The 22859-nt window shown below is 42.5% G+C and overlaps 1 protein-coding gene across 2 annotated transcripts in view; it reads left to right on the top strand.

The window, feature by feature from the left end:
* The first annotated feature begins 1571 nt into the window (after positions 1 to 1571).
* Positions 1572 to 22859, top strand: part of IHH (Indian hedgehog signaling molecule) — a 59871-nt gene continuing 38583 nt past the window's right edge. For both annotated transcript variants that reach the window (XM_063429293.1, XM_063429294.1), the window contains exon 1: positions 1572 to 2089. In XM_063429293.1, the coding sequence (XP_063285363.1) occupies positions 1787 to 2089 (303 nt within the window). In that variant the 5' untranslated portion in view covers positions 1572 to 1786. The remainder of the gene's footprint in view (positions 2090 to 22859) is intronic.

Genomic DNA, 22859 nt, shown 5'->3' with positions numbered 1-22859 from the left:
ATAATTTTCCCCTCTTTAAAACACAGTTACTAGTAGGACAGAAGGCATGCTGCTCACACACTTCACTGCCTAAACTGCTTGGATTAAATGCACTGGGTTTATTTACTAAATTAAGAATCGTGGACAACTGGTGAGGGAATAGCAATTTTTAGATCAACAAATCGTTTTCCAATTTTCTAACTCCATTATGTTTCCATTTTGGCCTAACATTTGCAACAACCTCTTGTCAAATTACAGATTAGATAATAAAACCCACACTTTACCAATGCATTACACAAAGGGTAACAGGCAAGGTTTTATGAATTTTTAAAACATTCTTGAGAAAAAAGAACAATGTGATAGATATGTAGGTACCTATTGTGCAACCCCTTATATTAGAAATAATCAGTGATTTTGGAAATCCTAACCTAGTGTGGTCCTTGAAACCAATAAAGGTTTCCGGAGTTTACTATTTTTTTTCATGAAAACATCTAACAGTAACTGACAACCTGTTCATTAATATACGATGTAGAAATGTTCATTAATATACTATGTAGAAATGTAATTATGTGCAACGATTTTGATAAATGTACACTAAAAATAATGTCCCCCCATTGTTAGGCTATAAAGTGTGTGTATTTGAACATTCTGTGTTTGGAGATCATATTACAGACACATCATGATAGAATGTAGTTGAAATACTGCATGGAAGGGATACAAACTATCCCACATTTGAGACATTACAGTTTGCCAAGTTCACAGGGTATATAACTGGCTGACAGACATACAGACAGAGGACAGGACATTGCCCAAGGAAAGCTACCTCCAGATCAGATGAACACAATCCCTAATCCCAACATTCCCATGAGCTCACAGTGCACAGGAAAGACAAACATCTCTGGAGAGACAGATAACGAGCAGTGAATGTCAGAGACAGTCTGAGTGACAGCACATTGTGACAGTCCTAGCGTTCTACAAACGGACATCCCCACTTTTAGGTCGAGACACGGTAGTAAAGTACAAAGAGACAATCTCAGGTTGCACAGAGACATCTCACTGAGAGACACCCTCACCTTCAGACACAGTTCCACATAAGAGTAACATCCAGCATCACTGTCACATTCCAAGACTTTGCCCCACACAACATATCAGCAAATAGCGAAAGCAAAGAGACAGAGTGACTCGTGCCATGAAGTGGGCGTGAGAGTGAGTGTGAGCTCCTGAGATCCCGGTATATGTCCCCCCTCCTTCCACAAGCCATGTGCCAAAACAAACCGCCTTTCCTATTTATTGCCGGCTGACAGTGGGAGCTCAGAGACAGCAGACCTGGGACAGCTCTCATACTGGGCACCAATAAAGACCATCACTCCGGTCATTGGGCAGCAATTAAAGCAACTCACTGGGAATGTTCTGAGAAGCTTTGACACTGGCACATAGACTGGGAAGCCCAGGCACTTTTCTGGACTGGGACTAACCGGCATTTTCAGCACTCAACCACGCCGGCTTTGGCACTGTTAGGACATTCCCAAGCCGGCACTGACACTGCATTATTGAACCTGTCCGTCACTGAGCCCCTTGGACAGGCTTTGGTGACAGGGGGATCCCCGGGAGCAGTGGGGACCCCAGGCACCTGTAAGAGCAGGGGCTGACTCGGGGTCAGTGAGTGCTACTGGGGGGAACAAGTCCGGACTTCACGTCACCCTATCCCGAGCAGAGCCCCTTCCCCAGGGCGCACAGAGAGCCCCGCAGCAGGCGCCGGGGCAGATAATGGAGCTCCCGTGATCCGCGCCCCCTACCCGGCCGCCCCATGCAGCTGCCCCGGCTTGTGCTGCTGCTCTGCGGCGCTGCGCTGTTCCTGCTGCCGGCTGCGGTGCTGGGCTGCGGGCCGGGCAGGGTGGTGGGCAGGAGGCGTAAACCGCCCAGGCTCACCCCGCTCTCCTACAAGCAGTTCAGTCCCAATGTGCCCGAGAAGACGCTGGGGGCCAGCGGGAGGTACGAGGGCAAGATCGCCCGCAACTCGGAGCGCTTCAAGGAGCTCACCCCCAACTACAACCCGGACATCATCTTCAAGGACGAGGAGAACACCGGGGCCGACCGGCTCATGACACAGGTAAGGGGCAAACCACATGGGGCATAGTGTGTTAAAGACCGCACAGAGGGCACAATTACTGACCTCGGGCACAGTGTTACTGACCCCGGGAACGGGGGGACAATATGCATTACTGACCCCAGGCACAGTGTTACTGACCCCGGAAACGGGGGGCACAATATTACTGACCCCGGGAACGGGGGGGGGGGGGGGGCAATATGCATTACTGACCTCAGGCACAGTGTTACTGACCCCGGAAACGGGGGGCACAATATGCATTACTGACCACGGAAAAGGAGGGGGGTGACAATATGCATTACTGACTTCGGGCATGGGGGGCACTGTATGTGTTACTGTTCTCAGGTATGGAGGGCACAGTGTGTTACTGCCCCCGGGAATGGAGGGCACAGTGTGTTACTGCCCCCTGGAATGGAGGGCACAGTGTGTTATTTCCCCTGGGAGTGGGGGTCACAACATGTGTTACTGACCCCTGGAATGGGGGGGCACAGTGTGTTACTGACTGAACAGAGGGCACCATATGGGTTACTGACCCTGGGCATGGGGGGCACCGTGTGTTACTGACTGCACAGAGGGCACAATATATGTTACTGACCCTGGGCATGGGGGGCACCGTGTGTTACTGACTGCACAGAGGGCACAATATGTGTTACTGACCCTGGGCATGGGGGGCACCGTGTGTTACTGACTGCACAATATGTGTTACTGACCCTGGGCATGGGGGCACAGTGTATTACTAAACCGGGGCTCAGCATGTGTTACTGGCCCCGGACATGGGGGGGCAGTATGTGTTACTTACACCGGGCATGGGGGGCACAGTGTGTGTTACTGACCATGGGGGGGGGGGGGCAGTGTGCGTTACTGACTATGGGCCATGGGGGCACAGTCTGTGTTGCTGACCATGGGCCATGGTGGGCACAGTGTCGGTTACTGACAACAGGCATGAGGGGGCACAGTGTGTGTTAGTGAGCCCGGGCATGGGGGGCACAGTGTGTTATTGACAACGGCCATAAGGATGCACCGTGTGTTTGTGACCACAGGCACGGAGGGCACAGTGTGTTACTGACCCTGTGCATGGGGAGCACAGTATTTGTTACTGAACTTGGGCAGGGGGGCACAGTGCATGTTACTGATTTTGGGCATGTGTGTTACTGACTCTGGGCATGGGGGCACAGTGTGTTACCGACTCTGGGCATGGGTGGCACAGTTTGTTACAGAATCTGGGCAGAGGGGCACAGTGTGTGTTACTGATTTTGGGCATGTGTGCTACTGACTCTAGGCATGGGGGCACATTATGTGTTACAGAACCCAGGCATTGGAGCACAGTATTGGGGGGCAGTGTGTGTGTGTTACTGACTGGGCATAGGGGCACAACATGTGTTACCAATCCCAGGCATGAGGGGGCACAGTGTGTGTTACTGAACCCAGGCATGTGGGGGCACAGTGTCTATTACTGACGGCACGGCACAATATGTGTTACTGAACCTGGGCATGGGGCTACAGTGTGTGTGTGTGTTAATAGACCCTGGGCATAGGGGCACAGTATGTGTTACTGACTCTGGGCACGGGCGACACAGTATTGGTAACTGATCCTAGAAATGGGGGCCAAAGTGTGTTACTGACTCTGGATATGGGGGATTATATTTTATATGAGACTAACTAGTGGGCATGGTACGTAAAAGGCTATGAGTGGGAGCTAAATTCAGGGAATAGGGAGCCCAGTAACTGTAAGCCTATTAGGCGCTTGGAGACAGAGCCTTAGGAGAGTGTGCTCCTGACACAGGTATAAGCCATATACACGGGAGTCCACATAATGTACATAGGTGGGGACACTGAATGACACAGTGTAACACATGTTCATGATGTTTAGTACAAGGCACAGTTCAAGAGAGCTGGAATATGATGCATTTGGCAAGGCATTGTAACAGGACGTACACAAGATGTATAGAGCAAGGCAAAGCGTAATAAGGCAAGAGTATGATGTCTAGAGCAAGAGACAGTGGGGAAAATTTATCAAAGGATTCTGAAAAGTGTTGCAGTGCTCTTAAGGTAGAGCAATCACCGTGGAAACCAGTGGAGACAACAGGCACTTTCAGATGTTAATTACTCCACTTATAAAGCATTTAATTTCTGGTAATCTCCCCCGATGTGACAAGAGATGGAGGTGATGCACAGAGCATGACACAGTGAAAGGTGAGCAGGATAACAAATAGAGAATAAAGTCAGAAACAGTGTAATAGGCGAAATGCATGATGCATAGAGCAAAACAACAGAAGAGGGATATGGGGCAAGGCAATATGATGCATGAGCAAGACATAATACATCAAAAAGATCAGATACATGATGTATTGCGTGAAACATGGCATAACAAGGCATCATACATTATTAGAAGATGCCTTGTGATAGGGAGGTGATACAATGAGCATAAAATAGAGTAAAACTTGAGTGGGATTATGTATGAAGCAAGGCACATAGGATGCTGTACAGAACAAGACAATGTAATAAAAGACAATGTGTAGAACAAGACACAGTGTTTCAAGAGAAAGAAGAGTTTCTCTAATATCATTCATCAGAATGACATAGTCCAGGTGTAGGCAACCTTCGGCACTTCAGATGTGGACTACATCTCCCACAATGCTCTTAGTCACAATGCTGGCAAAGCATCAAGGGAAGTGTAGTCCAAAACATCTACAATGTGGAACGTTGCCTATCCCTGACATAGTCTATACATGATAGTGAGGAGGGGGCAGACTTAAATGTAGGTGTATGGGTTGAAATGTACCATTCGGACAAATCTATCAAAGAAGAGCCAGCCACATCGCTGACATGTACTCACAGAGTTAAGTGCCTGATAGTGAAAATAAAAGGAAGTGGGACACAGGTGAGGGTGAAATGGCCTGCATGGGTGATGGCCGTAACAAAAAGGTAATGAAAACATTTCACAATAAGGAGAAGCACTGGAATAGTTTTATTATTGGAATATTTAACACTCTAAGTACCATAGATATTTTTTTATCTAATGATTGCGCTGGTAAATGATTGAACAAAAGTAAAGGCTATTATGTGTACAGTGAATCACACCGACTGATCATTTCCTCATTTCATATATACATCTCCAAATCAAGTCCCATTATCCTGACATAACCTGTCAATGTGATATAACTGCTTAGCAGGTATAAGTTTAATGAACAGAATTTATAAGCTATTTGAGGTAATCAATGTGAGAGATGGTGCAATAAGTAACAATGTGGTGTTCACATGGATGGGGGAGAGAGAAGGATCTATTGATGAGGCAGAGACAGGGGTCATTCCTGTGACACAGAAAAAAAAGAGATACTGACAGAAGGGGTGTTATTGATTATACAAAGAGGGGCATCTAGTCATTGGACAGAAAGTTAGAGCCACTGATGGGACAGTTGGATAAGTAACCAGAGCATGAGATATAGGCGGTACTAACACAAATGTAACAGATAAAGAAAGCTACTGATTGGAAGAACAAACTACTGAAGAGAAACGAAAAAATTGCACTGTTGGGCCTTTTTTACTGGGTGAAAACTTTTCCAAAATGTATCTTTAAATAACTTCCTTCAGCTTCATCTTTAAAGACTTCTGTTAAAAACCTTATATATCACTTTTTTAATATATTACATACATACAAGAGGATGGCATTAGCTAGGGGAAACCACGTTGTTAGAGTTACTAGCGCATCCAGTAACGTGTATTTGCGAAAATCAGTGTACAAATTGTGCTTGCTGCATTACAGTATGACAGACTTGGTATCCACGTTTTCAATTGTAAATCATACAATCCAAACATGTAGGGTACCAAGGTTATCATTCCAGTTTTATACTATGACATTCTGCTGTAACAACATAAAATTCCATTCATTTATTTTGATCAAATGTCAAATTTGTCAGAGTTATTTACTAATGTATAAATTGATGGGCATTAACAAGGGAATTATGCATTTAAGGCTGAAGTAGCCAATTTGTAAAAACAATCCTCAAGTTATCTATTCTTTCAGCTCTGCAATTGTGACCAAAATGTTAAATATCCTTGTCTAATGTCCATAATTCAAGATTAAGATTTTATATAACACCAAACTTTAGTAAATGTGAAATCGAATTGCAAACTGGCTGAAGTTTTCTTTCCAGCTCTTTTTGCCTATGTATTGCAATTTGGTGTTAATTCATTTACTACAATTTGTTGTTTAGGTAATAAACAGCATTTAGTTTTGCTCTTTTCTGATTGTGTAATTTGTGAGCTGCATTGTTAATCCAAAGTATCATGCTTTTTTTGCTTTTACTTTTTCGGTGTCCTTCCTCTATTTACACATATACAGTGTGCTGTTTTTCCTATAGATAGATATATACCCTGTTTGTTTATCTGGTTCTCGTGGTTTCTGGGACACTCAGAGATTTGTTCTGTAACTCAGTGTGTACACTGCCTGTGTCTACCTGCCGGGAATGTGGGATTTTTCCTGATCGTCAGGGAGTTACAGCTCACAGCATGAAGTTTATTTCCACTGTCACAAAAAAGAAGGAAAAAAATCCACATTGAATAGGTGTGATCACAAACAAAAGCCAGTGAGATATGTTCACACTTTAGAACATTTTCATCTCTTTATATTTTCATCACACTCCCCCCACTGCACCAACAAATTTAAATGAGTTTGAATGTTTGGTTTTGAATGTGAAATGATTTTAGCTGGTGACATATTTAACTACACAGTCAGTGGACGTTTGGCATAGAAATGGATACAGGGACACTCCACTGCCCAAATACAAAATAAATAAAAATCACTGTTTAGTAGATATACCCCAAATGAAAATCTGTATGCATTTAATTATGCATTTTTTTTATTGGAGTTATATATAAAATAGTTTGCAAAAACTGCAGATATCTTGTCTGCAGCCTTTGCAACCCCTCCCCTTCTAACCCTGCCCAGACTTTATGTGGCTGTCCAATCACAGACTCCCCAATGCAGCTCAATGAGAAGTCTTTGCAAGGCAGGTGCTCTTGAGTTCATGAAATTCCACCAAATTAAAATATCTGTGTACATTTTAATTAGTATTATACTTTTATAATGAGACTGTACCAGAGCCGATAGGGATATTTCATAGTGCTTAGGTACCAATACAGTTTTCAGCAATTCTTTAACTTAGTCTGTGTCAAAGGAGCACTCCAGACCCCTAAAGCACTTTAGCTTGCTGAAATGTTTTATGTGTGAAGAGTGTGTCCTTTTTTCATTCTGCTAAAAGTGCAGATTTTATTAGAAATGTACACGATCATAAACCTTGTTAAACGCTCTTGGCTTTCAAGCAGACAACTAATCCTGTTACTTCCTGGTTTGGTTAGCTCAGTGGAACTAAACTCAAGGGGCAGCAATTGCCTAGAGCACCTGCCTTGCAAACACTTCTCATTGAGCTGCATTGGGAAGTATGTGATTAGACAGCCACAGAAAATCTGGGCAGGATTAAAGGGGAGGGCTTGTAAAGGTTGCAGACAAGAGATCTGCAGGTTTTGTAAGCTGTTTTTAGAAATAACCCTGAACGAACAAAATGCATAATTAAATGCATGCAAGGTTTCATTTGCTGTAGATCTACTAAACAGTGATTTTCATTTATTTTGTATTTTGGCAGTAGAGTGTCCCTTTAAGTACACTATATGGTCAAGTGTATGATAAAACCCCTAATTACTGAGTTCAGTCTCATCCATTACTAACAAGTGCATAAAAAAACCCTCACATAAGCCATGCATGTAGATACAAATTGAGATCAGTGACTTTAAAAATGGTACTGTCATAAGATACCACCTTTGCCACAAGTTAGTCTGTGACATTTCTGCCCTCCTAGTTCTTCCCTGGTCAGCAGTAAGTGCTATTATTGTGAAGCAGAGGCACCTAGGGACAACAACATCCCAACACTAAGTGGTAGACCACACACACTCACAGAGAGGGGCTGCCAAGTTCTGAAGTGCATAAAAACTGTGCATCACTCACTGTAGAGTTACAAACTGCTTCTGGAAGCAACATCTGCCCATGATCTTCATTAGGCTTCATGAAATAGATTTCCATACCGAGCAACTATACACAAGTCACTTCAGCATGCACAATGCAATTGCACAGCACCACTGGACTCTTGAGCAGTGGAAACAAGTTAAAGGACCACTCTAGGCACCCAGACCACTTCAGCTTAATGAAGTGGTCTGGGTGCCAGGTCCCTCTAGGATTAACCGTTTTTATTATAAACATAGCAGTTTCAGAGAAACTGCTATGTTTATATTAGGGTTAATCCAGCCTCCAAATCCTCTAGTGGCTGTCTCACTGACAGCCGCTAGAGGCGCTTGCGTGATTCTCACTGTGAAAATCACAGTGAGAGCACGCAAGCGTCCATAGGAAAGCATTGTAAATGCTTTCCTATGAGACCGGCTGAATGCGCGCGCAGCTCTTGCCGCGCATGCGCATTCAGCCGAAAGGGAGGATCGGAGGCGGAGAGGAGGAGGAGAGCTCCCCGCCCGGCGCTGGAGAAAGAGGGGTAAGTTTAACCCCTTCCTCACACCAGAGCCCGGAGGGAGGGTGACCCTGAGGGTGGGGGCACCCTCAGGGCACTATAGTGCCAGGAAAACGAGTATGTTTTTTTGGCACTATAGTGGTCCTTTAAGCTTCTTTCTGGGTATGGCAGATGCCAGGAGAATGCTGTCTACCAGAATAAATAGGGTCTACTGTGAAATTTGGTAAAGGAGAGATAATGGTCTGGCGCTGTATTTTAAGGTTTGGGTTAGGCCCTTAGTTCCAGAGAAGGATTATCTTAATGCTACAGGTGCTTCCAAAAGTTTGGGAAAAGCCATTATCTGTTCCAGCATGACTGTGCCCCTATGCACAGAAGTCCATGAAGACATAGTTTGATGACTTTCGTGTGGAGGAACTCTAATGGCCTGCACAGAGCCCTGACCTCAACCCCACTGAACAACTTTGGGATGAATTTAAACAACAATTACAAGTCAGACCTTCTTGTCTAATATCAGCACCTGACCTCACAAATGTTCTTTTTTTTCTGAATGGGCACAAATTCTCAAAGACAGAATCTAAAATTATGTGTAAAGCGGTCACAGATTAGTGCTATAGCTCCAAAAGAGGGGATGGAGGGTTTGGGATGGAATGTCCAACAAGCTCATATAGGTGAGATGGGCAACTATCCACATATGTTTGGTCCTAGAGGGAGGTAGAAAGCGTTTGGCACTTCACATTTTGCTGATTACATCTCCCCTGATGCTTTGCCAGAACTATTTCTCGAATAGCTTTATAAGAGATTTAGTCCACAACATCCTACCCCTGTCCTAGGATTGCTTTCAAGACTACTTTAAAAGAACACTGAACGCAAAACAATTTTGAAAACAAATATATATATTTGTAGTAGACATGTGTATTCCAATCATTTTGTCTAGTGAGTGAATCTGGTACTCAAAAGGCAAAAGGTATACTTCAGGCTTGAGGTAATGCATTAAAAAAGTTTTATTAAAAACAATTAATGGAAGAGTAAAAAAAAAAATCAACTCAATTTCCTTTTCATGTTTCAAATTCTCCAGAGAATTGCAGCTGGGGTTTCTCAGCCAGTCCTACTTATTATTCTTGATTAGCATTTGTATACCCCATAAAACCCGTCTTCAGGATTTAAAAAAAAATTTTTTTGACTGTTTCACTTCTTACCGGTGGCCAGCCAGAGAGCCAGTAGTCCCTAAACTGGAACTTCTCTTTGCTCTCCTGAGCTAAGCTCATTGGCTGAGAATAATCAGATGAGGCTCTTGCAATGGGGGAAGGTGGAAAGAGGCAGAGCCCTCCTGGCATTATCATCACTACAGTCAGCTGTAATGGTTATAGTTCTTGGAGTGTTCCTTTACAATTTAAAGGGACACTATAGTTACCCAGACCACTTCAGCTCAATGAAGAGGTCTGGGTGCCAGGTCCCCCAGGTTTTAACCCATCAGATGTAAACATAGCAGTTTCAGAAAAACTGCTATGTTTACATTGCAGGGTTAATCCAGCCTCTAGTGGCTGTCTTCCTGACAGCCGCTAGAGGTGCATGTGCGATGCTGGATGCAAAAATCGCATTCAGTGTGCAGAACGTCCATAGGAAAGCATTGAGAAATGTTTTCCTATGGACTGTTTGAATGCGCGCGCTGCTCTTGCCGCGCATGCGCATTCCGCTCCACTCGGGAGCTGACGTCTGCAGGGGAGGAGAGGTCACCAGCGCCGAGGGAGCCCGGCGCTGGATTAAAGTAAGTAACTGAAGGGGTTTTACACCCTTTTGCGCCAAGGTAGGGGAGCCCTGAGGGTGGGGGGGGGGGGGGGGGGGAACGGGGACCTAAGGGTTATATAGTGTCAGGAAAACAAGTTATTCCTGACACTATAGTGATCCTTTAAAGTTTGTAGAATTGAGTTCTCAATAAAGCTCTAGTTATGTAAGCATTTGTAATGTAGGTATCTAATGTAGGTCTGCTCCTCAGATCAGTATTTAGCAATCTGTATATTGTACAGGTTTTGATGTAGGTTCTTCTTACTATTATTATTGCCATTTATATAGCGCCAACATATTACGTAGCGCTTTACAATATTATAAGAGGGGGGATTTAACAATAAATAGGACAATTACAAGAAAACTTACAGGAACGATAGGTTAAAGAGGACTCTGCTCAAACAAGCTTATAGTCCAAAGGACGTTATTAAACATTTCATTTTATACCATAATTTTTTAATATTTGTAGGGATATTCCTTTTAAACATACTGGTTGTTCATTATAAGAGAAATTTCACAATATTTAACAAAACGACAGTTATGGCTCAGGTGTGAAACATAACAAGTGCACATACATCTCCCCAAATACAAATTTTAAGATCATGCTATAGGACTTACTTCTACAGGGTTTAGGATTTTGTAAGTAAACCACCATAAGAATTTTCAAAGTTTATATCCTTGTGGGCCTAATGTCCTATTAGAATGTTGCAATTTTGCATATATTGTTTTATAACTGTTAGTAAATCAGTGACAGCATCTCAGGAATGCAACTTCCTTCAACATAGAATGTGGGAGTTCTCATAAAAAGGGACTCTGCCCACTGAAGGAACAAGTTGAAACTGCTAAGACATAGGTATCTAATACATAGCAGACCATTGATAAATCCACATTCTATATGTATAATTGTGTTAAAACATTTAATTAAAAGGACACTGTAGGTACTATAACCATTTCATATCATGTAATAGGTTAGAGTGCATTGAGTCACCTGGCATTGCCCCTCCATTTACCTATAAAGCTCTAAACAACTCTAGCCCTTGTTACATTTCTTCACTTATTCGTAGGTATGCCCCTTCTCGGTCTCTCCGCTCTGCCGGTAACCATCTCCTGTCCGCTCCTCACACCCTCACTGCTGACTCTGGCTTGCAGGACTTTTCACTGCCAGTTCCTTTCCCTTGGGAAAGTCTGCCAACCAATCAGACTCTCTACTAGTCTTCAATCTTTTACGAAATTAATCAAAACCCATCTGTTTAGAAATGTTTATGGCCTCACAGAGTACCGTCTATGTCACAAATCTGTCACGAAACTCTCTACTTTCCCACCTTGTTTGTTTTTATTGTCCCCATTGATGCCCTTCCTATTGTGTCCTTATATTCTACTACTCTAGACTGTAAGCTCTTCTGAGCAGGGTCCTCATCTACCTATTGATCCTGTAAATTTCACACTTTCATAATATTGTAAAGCACTGCGGAATAATTTTTTTACAATATAAATACTACTACTAATAATAATTAAGAATTAAACTATTTTTAAACAACTTAACACTGAATGAGGGTCTCTGGACACCCATAGCCGTGCCCCTTTGAAGGTAAGACTAAGGCAAAGATTACACACTTTCTTGTAGCCATAATGATTCATACCTGCAATTGGCACTGTGATAGACTGAATGTGCTTTGCTGACACTTACTAGATCAAGCAGCACAGAGGAGATTTAGCATTAAAAACTGTTTAACACTGAATTGAAGGATAGCGCCAAGGGACTCCAAACACTATAACTATTTCAATGAGATGAAGCAGTTATGGTGCCCACAGTGTCCCATTAAGAAGCCTAATGATTACCGTACATTTCATCCTTTATGTCAGTCCAGACAGCATATAGCTCTTAAAATGCTGAGAAGGTGGTTCATGGGTGGAAAGAAGGCACTGAATGAATTATTTATTCAAGGTTCCTTAGGGATCCCTCCTTGATTAATGAGTTGGTTTCCCTTCTTTAGAATATGAACGCTACATACTGCTGCTGGGCTTTACTATTCAGTTTACTGCACATGACCATGAAGATATTATACATGTCCAGAAGAACATGGTCAACATTGTATCTAGACATTGCATTTAACGAAGCAGTATTGTTAGCTATTGTTTTTATCTGGAATGATGTCACTTCTTACAGTCTTTCCAAAAGGTGTATCATCCTTAAAGGAATAACATTGGACCTCCCTGCAGCTGTATTCACAAAATAAAATGTGGCTAATGCAGGAATTCCCCTGATTATCAGAGCAGTATTGGAAACCGAGGGCAGCTTGTGTCAGGACAATCACTCCCATTGGAAGTAATATTAGTGATACATTTTTTAATGTTTTGTTGCTGTACAAAATGTAGGGAGCGGCAGCGCTCTGCATGTCACTCTCTAGAAGTGAGGTGTGTATATTTTGGAGGGGGCTCAGAAGCTGTTCTACCAAGAGAGGTATGTGAAATATGTATCTGACACTTGGTAAAACCCAAAGGAACAGTCCCACAGCATTTCATCATTAACCCTTCGAGTGGCAGGGCGAGTGCATAGTGCAACATGGTGTTTCCCCCTTCTGGAACACAGAATGTCTTACCAACAGTGAGTAAAGATGAGTTGTGAGAAATGCCAACTGGATGGAAAAATCTGATTTGAGGATTTATTTATTTTTTTTGACTCAGTTTAGTGATTGCACTCTGTACAGTTTGATTGTACAAGACCTTCCCTAACTCCCGATATGGTTCTCACTATCTTCTAGTTAATACTGGAACGAAAGTCAAGTCACAGTGGCTGAATTTTACACAAATAAGTTTTTAAAATAATTGTTATTGAAGTAAATTGAAGGTAGCTTGTAAATTAAGGTCACATGTACTATATGCAAAACAAGTAGACAAAACTAATTTACACTGCTGCAGACTGAGGTTGCCAGGGGTCATTCTAAGGCAACAAGAAATGTTTGAATATATACAAGTGTTAGAATACGATCTCATAAGCAAGGAGGAAAAGTTACTGACCAAGATCTGTGATGTGATGAGCAATCGGCTGACTTTAGATGGAAATCTGATGATGATGCAAGGCCAGCAGGATGCACCTAGTCTATCTTAGAACCCCTGCTTCTAAATATATTGCTTGTGCCTAACAAGAAAAATTTAAAACGAGAATATGTTATAGTTACTGCACATAATCGATATAGCAATTACAGTTTTAAGTAAAATTCTTGTAAACTTTTGCAGGGTTATTTACTAAAATGAGAATTCAAAGTGAATTTCACATTTATAATCCAAACAGCAAAACTGGAATAATTCTGCAATGATTTCACTTTGACTACTCTGGCCTTAATTTAAAATCTGCATTCTGCAATCGATTTTAATATAATAAAAAATATAATAGTTCTTCAATTTTTTTTACTTTCAAATTAAATTCAGTTTGTTCAAAATAGCTATTTAGAGAAAATGAAACATTTATATTCAAGTTATTATTAAAGGAGCACTATAGTGCCAGGAAAACAAACTTATTTTCCTGGCACTATAGTGTTAATAGGTCCCCCATCCCTCGGAGCCCTCCTCCCACTGGGCTGAAGGGGTTAAAACCCTGTCAGCCACTTACCTAAATTCAGTGCCGGGCTCTCTCGGCGCTGGTGACCTCTCCTCCCCCTGCAGACATCAGCTCCTAATGCATATGCGCGGCCAGAGCCACACGCGCATTCCAGCCGCCCATAGGAAAGCATTACCCAATACTTTCCTATGGACATCCAGCGTGCATTCAATGCGATTTTCGCATTGATGATCGCGGAAGCGGCCTCTAGTGGCTGTCAGGGAGACAGCCACTAGAGGCTGGATTAACCCTCAATGTTTCTCTGAAACTGCTATGTTTTCAGCTGCAGGGTTAAAACTAGGGCGACCTGGCATCCAGACGTGCAACACTAAAGTGTTAGGAATACAATCGCTATAGTGCCCTGATGGCCGTTTAGGTGACCTGCCCTCACCTGCAAAGAGAGAGAAAAAAAAAGTATTTTACTTATCTTCTCCCCTGCACCGCCAGTCTACATAGCTGCCCCTGTGTTCTTGGCTTAGAACATCGAGATTGATGATCTCCATCAATCTAATATTTTCCCATATGAAAGCATTGAAAGACTAATGCAAATGCACTGCACCAGTTAGATGGCCCCTCTGTGAGCATATGCAAGGATTAGAAGTGATTTATTTCACTGGAAGTGCCTCTAGTAACAGTCTGAGTGACAACCACTAGAGGCATTTAAGCCCTGCAATGAAAATGTTTTTAGCTGCAGGGTTAAAACATAGGGGGAGAGGGGGGGAGGGCATTTAAGCTGTAATAAGCTGTAGTTGTTCTGGTGACTATAGTGTCCCTTTAAGTGTATGCTTTTTTTTTAATAGTAAACACAAGCCTGCCATTTATTTGCACCTGTTTATATTGAGACAGCCCACTATTGGCATTATGCATTCAAGTAAGAATTGTTCAGAGTTTAAATTAATTTTCAAACTTAGGGCCAAAGTAGCTCAATTGAAAATAATCTCACTTTGGCTACTTTGGATTTAATTTTGAAATTCACTTTGAATTCTCACTACATATCTCCAGATAGATTGAATTAATTTACTTTCAGGAGCCTGGGGTAGATCTCCATGGACATAACCTGCAACATTAGTATTTGTATAAGCTACAGCTCCTCAGGTTTTGAGATTGATATTTTATTTCCTGGGTTATTGATTAACCCAACAGTCATTGTCTAACATGTAAATCCATAATTATAGAAAGAGGAAGCACATACCGTATATTTTATGTAAACTAAGGTTAAATATGTTATACAGCTAATTCAAGTGTCATAAGCTGCATTGTTAAGTATTCAAACCGTATTAAAAACAGTTTGACATCTTACCTGGGTTTGCTGGGCCCTCCAAGGCTTAAGGCATTAAGTATCGGGAACAGCGCCTGGCGGAACCCAGGTTAGAACTCAATTCGTTTTAAAATGGTTTCACTATTTACAGTGGGAAATGGGTGCCACGGCACTCCTGGCACTATGACCACTACAGGACACCGTAGTTATTATGGTGCTTGGAATATTCCCATAAAGCAGTGGTTCCCAACCCAGTCCTCAATTACCCCCTAACAGTCCAGGATTTAGGGATTACCTATTTAGAAAAAGGGAAAGAAAAAAAAAAAAAAACACTTTAGACACAACAGGGTAATCCCTAAATTCTGGACTGTTAAGGGGTACTTGAGGACTGTGTTGAGAACCCCTGCCATAAAAGAACACTCCAATGAGATTTATTTGTAACAATTTAGTAGACATAACTGAAAGCTAGGTAGTCTTCCAAAAGACTACTTTTTCCTGGTAGAGAAGGCAGACGCCTTCCAACATAGCAACCTGTGAGCCTTGGGAATGTAAGGGAGTTGTTTAAAATACTTACAAAAGTGTAATTTCAACTAGAAACCACTACTTTTATACACTGCAATTAAGAGGAGATGTTCCTAACACATAAAGCACTTTCAGCAAACTGAAATGCAATATGTGTGTGGAGTGCCATTTTAAGACCAAAATAGTGAAGTTGAAACATATTTTCCAGCTTAACTCATTTTCACAAATCAACAAATATGGCCTAAAGTTTTTCAATCCCTTTGTCACATAAACAGAATTCCCAATTTAGTAAATAAACTATATTTATTCCAATTTAGAGATTATTTTACATAATAACAAGATAAGTAGAACTTGCCTAACTCACCCAGCATATCTCTCTCAAGGTGCCATATTTTATAAAACTAATAAAATTACTCACAGGAGCAGATGTGTGATAGACGAGCTCCGCTAAAATCAGCAATTATACGACCCAAATTACACTAACATTATCCCACACGAGCTATTACAAGATGGGGAAGAAATCTAAGCATCAGGGAATGGTCAAAGCAGCAGGGTCACGCGATATCGGGGACCTTAACCTTCGTCCCGCTATGGCCTCAGGAACTCCCGCGCCAAAAGAAAATGACGACTCAACCTCAGCCTCCTCCGAAGACCAAGCGCTGAATGAGCTAGAAGAGTTCCCAAACACAGGGGGATTACACCACCCCTCCGTTTTCCTCGGATGAGGGAAACGAGCTGCCCTCCACTAAAGGAGATGTAAAAGCCCTTCTCCGACACATCCGCACGATGTTTGTGGCAGACCTAGCCACCATGCGGGAGGAGGGCCTCACTGCGAGATGCATTCAAATAGAAGCACAAAATGCAGAATTAAAATCCACCCAGTCCCTGCTTACTAACCGTCTGGACGCAATAGATGATCGGCACAGGAGCCGGAACGTCAAAATCCGGGGAATCCCGGAGACTGTGACCCCGGATGACCTGACACAATATACCAGGAGACTGCTCACCTCACTACTCACGCCACAGTGGGCAAAACAAGCAGTGATCGATGGGGTCTATCGCATCCCGAAAGCTAACAGAGCCTAAACAGACTCCTCAAGAGACGTAATATTACAGCTCCAAACAAGGTCAGCTCAATTAAACTTTTTTTGGCAGCAGTGCGAGGTATGCCTACTCACTCCTTTGAAAATGTTGCGTTGTCTTTCTACCAAGACCTGTCCAGACCAACCTTGGTATGGAGAAGCCTATTCAGACCACTGACCACCGCACCTCGCCAGCACTCTATCCCCTACCGCTGGGCATTCCTCAGGAGCCTGGTCATCACGCATGAAGGGGCAACAAGCCGCATAACCGATTCATCAGAAATAGATTCAGTGCTGACAGCACTAGGACTGTCTCCAAATTCAGAACCGACCACCCAAGTACCGAGACAGAAGCCCCCACACACTTGGGACATGTCTAGAGTTAAACCGTTTCTGCTGGCCGGACCAGCCACCTCACCCACTACCGCGTTTAAAGCGCAAAGAGCGAACCTTCACCTAACGGGCACCTGAGACCCTGAAGGTAACGCACAGGATCTGGCTGACAGGACTGTTCATCCTACTTACCGTGGAGTTAGTTTTTGCTGTTTTTATATGATATTGTTTTACACATGATTTTGCGTTTATCTGTCTCCTGCCTACTTAACCCCTTAAGGACACATGACATGTGTGACATGTCATGATTCCCTTTTATTCCAGAAGTTTGGTCCTTAAGGGGTTAAAGGGACACTATAGTCACCAGAACAACTACAGCTTATTGAATTTGTTCTGGTGAGTAGAATCATTACCTTCAGGCTTTTTGCTGTAAACACTGTATTTTCAGAGAAAATGCAGTGTTTACATTACATCCTAGTGATAACTTCACTGGCCACACCTCAGATGGCTGTTAGAGATCCTTCCTGGGTCATGGCTACCTAAAATGCATCCAAACATTCAGTGTCTCCTCCCTCTGCATGCAGACACTGAACTTTCCTCATAGAGATTCATTGATTCAATTCATCTCTATGAGGAGATGCTGATTGACTAGGGCTGTGTTTGTATTGTGCTGGCTCTGCCCCTGATCTGCCTCTTTGTCAGTCTCAGACAATCCTATGGAGAAGCATTGTGATTGGATCAGGCCACCACTTCTGCTGATGTCAGCAGGCAGTGGGCAGGTCTAAAGGAAACAGTGACAAAGCATGCAGCTCCAGACTTGAATACAAGTAACACTGCAGGCATACAATTTATTCTTCCGAACTTTCAATGCCAGTTATATATGTTATTCTACACGTGTGTGTCTCTTTGTTGCATAATTTCAAACCAAAAATGGGCACAGAATGTCTATTACAAGTACTGATCATTATGGGTTTCTTATGACATCACCTCACCACAGAGCAGATAGCCTGTAAATCTTGACACGCAACGTTTAGTTAAACCTGCATTGTATAGAGCTCCATTTTTATTTTAAAGATCGTTCTCTCATACTCTGGTAATATAAGCAGGTTTTCTAATGCATTTTCTTCTAACCATTCACAAGTATGAATAGTTCACGTTGATGCCATGTTTTTCTTTTATCTTTATGCCTGCGTCATTGCAACCTAATCTAAAAAAGAGTGCAGTAATCTTGTAGGCCTCGAATTTGGTAAAATACGTATCTCACTAAATATTAATACCAATGTTTAGCCTGTGAGCATCCTTACCTCTTGCATATACATTTAAACATGTGCAGTTATTTCTATTGCCACTGTTATACTACGTGTTTTACTGCTCTTACTTCTGCTATTTTGGCAGCGTAAGAATGTTTGTTATCTGTGCACAACAAAAATAAAAAATACAGCCATAACAACACAGAGCCAGGGAGCGCAGCCTGGGGACATAACAGAGAGCCAGGGAGCGCAGCCAAGGCCATAACACAGAGCGCAGCCCGGGGCCATAACACAGAGCCAGGGAGCGCAACCCGGGGCCATAACACAGAGCCAGGGAGCCTGGGGCCATAACACAGAACCAGGAAGCGCAGCCCAGGCCATAACACAGAGCCAGGGAGCCCCGAGGGCCATAACACTGAGCCAGGGGGCCCCGGGGCCATAACACAGAGCCAGGGGGCCCGGGGCCATAACACAGAGCCAGGGGGCCCCGGGGCCATAACACAGAGCCAGGGGGCCCCGGGGCCATAACACAGAGCCAGGGGGCCCCGGGGCCATAACACAGAGCCAGGGGGCCCCGGGGCCATAACACAGAGCCAGGGAGCCTGGGGCCATAACACAGAGCTAGGGAGCCTGAGGCCATAACACAGAGCCAGGGAGCCCGGGGCCATAACACAGAGCCAGGGGGCCCAGGGCCATAACAGAACCAGGGGGCCCGGGGCCATAACACAGAACCAGGGGGCCCGGGGCCATAACACAGAGCCAGGGAGCACAGCCAGGGGCCATAACACAGAGCCAGGGGGCCCGGGGCCATAAAACAGAACCAGGGGGGCCGGGGCCATAACACAGAACCAGGGGGCCCAGGGCCATAACACAGAACCAGGGGGCCCGGGGCCATAACACAGAACAAGGGGGTCCGGGGCCATAACACAGAACCAGGGGGCCCGGGGCCATAACACAGAACCAGGGGGCCCGGGGTCATAACACAGAGCCAGGGGGCCCGGTGTCATAACACAGAGCCAGGGAGCACAGCCTGGGGCCATAACACAGAGCGGAGCCAGGGGCCATAACACAGAGCCAGGGAGCCCGGGGCCATAACACAGAGCCAGGGAGCCTGGGGCCATAACACAGAGCCAGGGAGCCCAGGGCCATAACACAGAGCCAGGGGGCCCGGGGCCATAACACAGAGCCAGGGGGCCCGGGGCCATAACACAGAGCCAGGGGGCCCAGGCCATAACACAGAGCCAGGGGGCCCGGGGCCATAACACAGAGCCAGGGGGCCCAGGCCATAACACAGAGCCAGGGGGCCCAGGGTCATAACACAGAGCCAGGGGGCCCGGGGTCATAACACAGAGCCAGGGGGCCCGGGGTCATAACACAGAGCCAGGGGGCCCGGGGTCATAACACAGTGCCAAGGGGCCCGGGGTCATAACACAGAGCCAGGGGGCCCGGGGTCATAACACAGAGCCAGGGGCCATAACACAGAGCCAGGGGGCCCGGGGTCATAACACAGAGCCAGGGAGCGCAGCCCGGGGCCATAACACAGAGCCAGGGGGCCCAGGGCTAGCTGAGTAACCAGAGAGACTGCACAACGGAAGGGGCGGAGCCCACTTATTCTGGCGGGAAAAATGTCTGTCAGCTCTCTCACTAACAGCCCCGCCCCCTCTCACTCAAGAAAATTAACAGAATCTCCAGTGTTAGTCTTTAATCATATTAACTAGTCACCACACATGTAAATTAGCCTTCAATCATGTTAACTAGTCACCATACATGTAAATTAGCCTTCAATCATGTTAACTAGTCACCATACATGTAAATTAGCCTCTAGCATCTTAAAAAGTCACCATACATGTTAACTAGTCACCATACATGTACATTAGCCTTCAATTATGTTAACTAGTCACCATACATGTACATTAGCCTTCAATTATGTTAACTAGTCACCATACATGTACATTAGCTTTCAATTATGTTAACTAGTCACCATACATGTACATTAGCCTTTAATTATGTTAACTAGTCACCATACATGTACATTAGCCTTCAAACATGTTAACAAGTCACCACACATGTACATTAGCCTTCAATCATGTTAACTAGTCACCATACATGTACATTAGCCATCAAACATGTTAACTAGTCACCATACATGTACATTAGCCTTCAATTATGTTAACTAGTCACCATACATGTACATTAGCCTTCAAATATGTTAACAAGTCACCATACATGTACATTAGCCTTCAAACATGTTAACAAGTCACCACACATGTACATTAGCCTTCAATCATGTTAACTAGTCACCATACATGTACATTAGCCATCAAACATGTTAACTAGTCACCATACATGTACATTAGCCTTCAATTATGTTAACTAGTCACCATACATGTACATTAGCCTTCAAATATGTTAACAAGTCACCATACATGTACATTAGCCTTCAATTATGTTAACTAGTCACCTTACATATACATTAGCCTTCAATCATGTTAACTAGTCACCATACATGTAAATTAGCCTTCAATAATGTTAGCTAGTCACCATACATGTACAGTAGCCTTCGAAGATGTTAACTAGTCAACACACACATGTACATTAGCCTTCAATCATGTTAACTAGTCACCATACATGTACATTAGCCTTCAATTATGTTAACTAGTCACCTTACATGTACATTAGCCTTTGATCATGTTAACTAGCCTTCAAACATGTAAGCTAGTCACACAAATTTTAACTAGCCTCCAATAATGTTAATAAGTTACCATATATGTCAACTAGCCTCCGATCATGTTAATAAGTAACCATACCTGTTAACTAGCCTCCGGCCATGTTAATTAGTCACCATACCTGTTAACTAGCCTCCAATCATGATAATTAGTCACCATATATGTCAACTACCCTCTAATTATTTCAGTAACTATAAATGTTAACTAGCCTCCAATCATGTTAATTAGTCACCATATATGTTAACTAGCCTCCAATCATGTTAGTCACCATACCTATTAACTAGCCTCCAATCATGTTAATTAGTCACCATATATGTCAACTACCCTCTAATTATTTCAGTCACTATACATGTTAACTAGCCTCCAATCATGTTAATTAGTCACCATATATGTTAACTAGCCTCCAATCATGTTAGTCACCATACCTGTTAACTAGCCTCCAATCATGTTAATTAGTCACCATGTATGTCAACTACCCTCTAATTATTTCAGTCACTATAAATGTTAACTAGCCTCCAATCATGTTAATTAGTAACCATATATGTTAACTAGCCTCCAATCATGTTAGTCACCATACCTATTACCTAGCCGATGTTTGTTATAGTATGATATGTGTGTTATAGTATGTGTGTTATAGTATGATATGTGTTATATAATGTGTATATGTGTTTTATAGTACGTGTGTTATAGTATGATATGTGTGTTATAGTATGTTTTACAGTATATATGTGTTATAGTATATGTGTGTTGTAATATGTTATGTGTTATAGTATGATATGCTATGTGTGTGTTATAGTATAATATGTTTGTTATAGTATGATATGATATGTGTGTGTTAAAGTAAGTGTATTATAGTAAGATATATGTGTTATAGTATGATATGTGTGTTATAGCATGATGTGTTTTATAATATATGTGTGTTATAGTATATGTGTTATAGTATGATGTGCGTTATATTATGATATGTTTTATAGTATATGTTACAGCATGTTTGTTATAGTATGATGTTTGTAATAGTATATGTGTGTTATAGTATGATGTGTATTATAGTATATGTTATAGCATGATGTTTGTTATAGTATGATATGTGTGTTATAGTATATGTGTGTTATAGTATATGTGTGTTATAGCATGATGTGTTTTATAGCATATGTGTATTATAGTATGATATATGTATTATAGTATGATATGTGTATTATAGTAAGATATATGTGTTATAGTATGATATATGTGTTATAGTATGTGTGTTATAGCATGATGTGTTTTATAATATATGTGTGTTATAGTAGGATATGTTTTATAATATATGTGTGTTATAGTATATGTGTAGTATAGTAAGATATGTGTTATAGTATGATATATGTGTTATAGTATATGTGTGTTATAGCATGATGTGTTTTATAATATATGTGTGTTATAGTATATGTTTTATAATATATGTGTGTTATAGCATGATGTGTTTTATAATGTGTGTTATAGTATATGTGTTATAGTATGATATGTGTGTTATAGCATGCTCTGTTTTATAATATGTGTATTATAATATGATATATGTATTATAGTATGATATATGTGTATTATAGTATGATATATGTGTGTTATAGTATGATATGTGTATTATAGTATGATATATGTGTGTTATAGTATGATATGTGTATTATAGTATGATATATGTGTATTATAGTATGATAGGTGTGTGTTATAGTATGA

Source organism: Pelobates fuscus, chromosome 8 (assembly GCF_036172605.1).
Source record: "Pelobates fuscus isolate aPelFus1 chromosome 8, aPelFus1.pri, whole genome shotgun sequence".
Classification (NCBI taxonomy): Eukaryota; Metazoa; Chordata; class Amphibia; order Anura; family Pelobatidae; genus Pelobates; species Pelobates fuscus.
Note: the sequence above shows the minus strand (reverse complement) of the source record. Positions and strands in the feature narration are given on the sequence as shown.